Genomic DNA, 4,187 nt, shown 5'->3' on the forward strand with positions numbered 1-4,187 from the left:
GTAATAATGTCAAATCATGATTGCCAACAAAACTTGTCAAAACATAATTGTACATGTATTACCATTGATAAAATGGTCAAAAAATGATCCGTGTGTTTCACAACAATGGTGACCCCACCATTTTCCTCATACGGAATAAGTCCTGTCACTATTCTTCTTCAGGAATAATTATGCTATATTATGCCTGTTCCCCCCTTTTTTAATCACATTTCACCCCAATTTGAGGAAAGCTTCAAACATTAAGATCTTCTTTCAGGAATTAGCTATTTGAGAAAAATTTATGATGGATCAAAACCCTAGTTCTTCCAAAGCAGACAGGAAGACTATAGAGAGAAATAGAAGAAATCAAATGAAGTCTCTCTATTCTAAGCTCAGTTCTCTACTGCCCCATCAAAATTCTAGGGTTCTTACTCCATTTCTGTTTCGTTTTTATACATGATACATCACATGCATGAAATTAGGCTCCATTTCTGCACACACGAAGACACGTGTGAACGATTTATATAGTATCAAAGAAGAGGAAAGAAAAGTGTTGTTCATTATACTGTCCTATGTCCAGTACTCAAGTCTCTACATAGTAAGCTTTATTTTTATGTGGATTTTGCAGGAAGCAGTACCTCTCCCAGATCAACTTGGAGAAGCTGCGAATTACATTAAAAATTTGCAGATTAGTTTGGAGAAAATCAAGCAGAAGAAGGATTGCTTGACTGGCGTGGGAAAGTGCAGTAGTTCAACAATGGGAAGGCTGAAATTACCAAACATTGAGATTCATGTAATAGGTTTAGCTGTGGAGGTTGCTTTGATAACTGGATTGGATTGTCAATTCATGTTCAGTGAAATTGTTCGTATGTTTCATGAAGAAGGCGCTGAGGTCCTCAGAGCCAGTTTTTCTATCCAAGGTGAAACCGTTTTCCACACAATACATTCAAAGGTACATAGCAATTTCACATACATAAATTGCTTATGACTTCTTTGTTGAATATAAGTTTTAAGTGAATACGCTAATTAGTTCCCTCTGACCGCTCTTCTTTTCTTTCTTTCTTTGATCCTTCAGCTTGGAGAGACATCTGCACCAGAAGACGAAGCTTCAAGGATAACGGAGAAGCTAAAGAAAATTGTGTACAGCAGTGTTAGTTAATATCTATTTTAAGCTTAATTTCGTGAAAGATCAAGGCCTCAATTTCATAAGAATCGATCCAAGCACATCAAATGAGTATTTAATTAACTCATTCAATTTCTGAATTTCTTCACCGTGATGATTTGAGTTAATTCGCTTACTCTTATAAATCGTTTGATCGGTCTGCATTTCATGAATACAGTCTACACAGTAAACATTCATGAATATGGCAATGAATTATTCTATTTATACAATACTTGTACAACTTGGTTGACAAGGTGGCCAAGTGGCGACCCTCTATTGGAGGGGCGGCTGTATACTTCTAGCATGTTTGATATGAATAAAGCTACTTGTACAATATATTTGCACAATTTGATTGACAACAAGTATGTTGGAAAAATCCTAGTCATTGATTTTAAAAACAGCGTTTCAAATAGATGAATGTGATGTTTGCCAACTCGTGTATGTAAATCAAGTTGTAAAATACATTGTACAAGTAGCATGATTGGTTTGATATTGCAATTGCCTGCCAGTGTAAATGCCCTAACAAACTAGATTAAGATGGAAACTATTTGATTAGCCAGGAAATCTGCAATTAGGTTTTGCTAATTATCTCCCATCTCCCAACCTCTGCATTAACTATAAGTCTTTTTCTTTTGGTGCAACTGAATCAGAATAAATCTCCCCAGAAAAAAATTGTTAAATGGCATTGACACTTTAGTAATCAATAAAGAGAGATGCTTATATATGGAGTTCCACTCTTAAATCTCATAGATTCTTTTGGTTGCTGCCTCAAGAAATGCATACAGACTTAGTATTTACTCCTAATTTGATCAACTTAGGTTTATTGGATGATTTAGGGTATTTAGATGTTAAATTGCACCAGTGAAATAAATCTCGAAAGTATTCAAATGAAACATTATTGGTACATATGTAAGCTATAAAATATGTAAGATTTTACCTTTTGACACTCATGGACACGAGTATCTGAGTTGCCATAAACTTGTTTTATCTTGTTAATTTTTTTTGAAATTCTTATACTCGTAAACACGATTTTACTTCTTAATACTGTTCCATAATTAAAAAGCCATTTTGTGTTATTGATAAGGATCAGCTTTCTTAGCATTTTATGAAGAGATCATTGGAGGAAGTTATGTACTTGAAAACTGAATCACTAATTGGACTTGATTGAGTGGCCTTGAAGAGATTCTCCATGGGTAAACAGTCTCTGTCCATCACTGCAGCATTATCATACGCTAATCATATATATGGACTAATAATTCGTACTTCTTTTATGTAATTAGCAAGAATATAAATGTTATACGCTTTCTTTTTGTCTTAATATAGTTAGTTCTTGGACTGTGTTGGAACTGGACAGACCATATTTGACAAAGATGCATTACTACCAGAAAAGGTGTCAACAATGATGATATTTTCCATTGCTAAAGGCCTAAAGCTTGAATTTTGTCGATGTAAACCTTCTCCTGTAGAAGACTTCTGTTTGGAAGTCAATAGGTGAAAGTGCCTTAAGTGAACATATAGATAGATATAAAACCTATTGGATGTCCAGTTGGTCCGTTTGTGATGACTTTTGTTTGTTGTAGAATAGTTTTGAAGAAAGCTATCTTAATTTTTGTTTAAAAATTAATTTTTAAAAATTTTTCTTATTTCAAAAGTATTTTTAGTTTAGGGGAAGTCAAATTTGACCAACTTCCTCTAAAAATTATTCTAGTTAGAAGAAACACTTTTATAAAATTAGCAAAACGAGCCCTATGACGCATCGAATTTTTCTCAAACTTCAAAAAGTGAGTAAAATATGGATGTCGACTCGGCTTTGTTTTTGTTACACCCTTGAATCAATAAAGCCTACAAAGCACCAACAGGATGGTGAAGACACGTAACCTCTTAAAGGTTCGCCAAGTGGCCTCCCAGAGTCCCTCCAAACCTAGACTTTCAGGAACTGAATCGGACTATCCAGAGGTTCGGCCGAGTCGCCACCCTTCAACATGTTGCATAGCAAATCCTATGGCAGTGCTCTTATTACCAAATTGTGTCAGTTAAACTTGCTATCAATCAAATCAGATGACACTGCTCCGACGCGCGTCTCAATATGATTATGCTCGATCTTTCTCATCCACAGATGCTCCACTTCAAATTGAAGAAAGTTGATTGATTTTTTAAAAATAGGCAGGATATCATGCACGACAATGATTATGATAAAGTTCCAAAACCCAGGAACTTTACCTCACTGGTCCCCTTCCCTCCCATTGCTCGAAGGTATGCAACCAATTGAAAAAAATTATTCCTTGATGAGAACAAATTAATAAGATACATTTCAATCAAGTAAAAATATAATTAATGAATGATTTAAAAAAAAAAAAAAATCGATTGAAAGGAGAATCATGGTGCCTTCAAATACAGTGGAGAATTGTTACATTCAAACCCACAAGAATACGAAATCATTGTATAAGTAATAGAAATAGTGCATTTCGAGTTTTTCCTTCCCACGAGAAATAAGGTCTAATGTGAATTACATAACATTTTCTAAATGCTAGTGTGTGTAACATCAAAAGAGTGATTTGATTAATTTTTTATACTACTTTTAATATATAAAAGTGAAGTTTTTAAATGCAAGATGTTTGTATTGGAATTCTGAATCTTCCCATTGCCATTTATTTCAATACTCCGTTCATAATATAGTTAATTTTATGCATTTTGACCATCAATAACGCTAAATTACTCAATGCTATTTTTTCAAGACACATGAACATATGATATATAAATTTATTCTACCCGGCTTTCATCTTCAAATCTGGTTTCATTGGTTGGTTTTACAGCATGCGTTGCTAATCTCAAAAGGAGTTATTTTTAAGTAAATTTATATTTCCGAACATGCTTAGATGTGTTACGTTTTGAAATTATTTTTCTTCCACCCCCAAATTGTATCTGCATAATAGACAATGCCTTGTGTCTATCTTTTCCAGTGGAAATATACTTATTTTGAGAGTGACTTACTTTTACACTCAAAAGTAAGTCACTTTGAAATAATTAAATTATTTATTTTTAAAAC

The 4,187-nt window shown here is 33.7% G+C and overlaps 1 protein-coding gene across 3 annotated transcripts; it reads left to right on the forward strand.

Annotated features, from left to right (window-relative positions):
• Nucleotides 1-207: 207 nt before the first annotated feature.
• Nucleotides 208-1,314, forward strand: LOC111368562 (transcription factor bHLH162-like). Of its 3 annotated transcripts, XM_022989876.1 has the most exons (3): nucleotides 208-403; nucleotides 608-931; nucleotides 1,055-1,314. In XM_022989876.1, exons 1-3 carry the CDS (start codon nucleotides 281-283, stop codon nucleotides 1,136-1,138), a joined length of 531 nt encoding a protein of 176 aa, XP_022845644.1. In that variant the 5' UTR covers nucleotides 208-280; the 3' UTR covers nucleotides 1,139-1,314. The 3 variants fall into 3 exon arrangements, with proteins under 3 accessions (XP_022845644.1, XP_022845643.1, XP_022845645.1); XM_022989875.1 differs by having other exon boundaries at nucleotides 324-931; XM_022989877.1 differs by having other exon boundaries at nucleotides 324-899; nucleotides 1,055-1,143.
• The last annotated feature ends 2,873 nt before the right edge of the window (nucleotides 1,315-4,187 follow it).

This window comes from Olea europaea, chromosome 19 (assembly GCF_002742605.1).
Source record: "Olea europaea var. sylvestris chromosome 19, O_europaea_v1, whole genome shotgun sequence".
NCBI lineage: Eukaryota > Viridiplantae > Streptophyta > Magnoliopsida > Lamiales > Oleaceae > Olea > Olea europaea.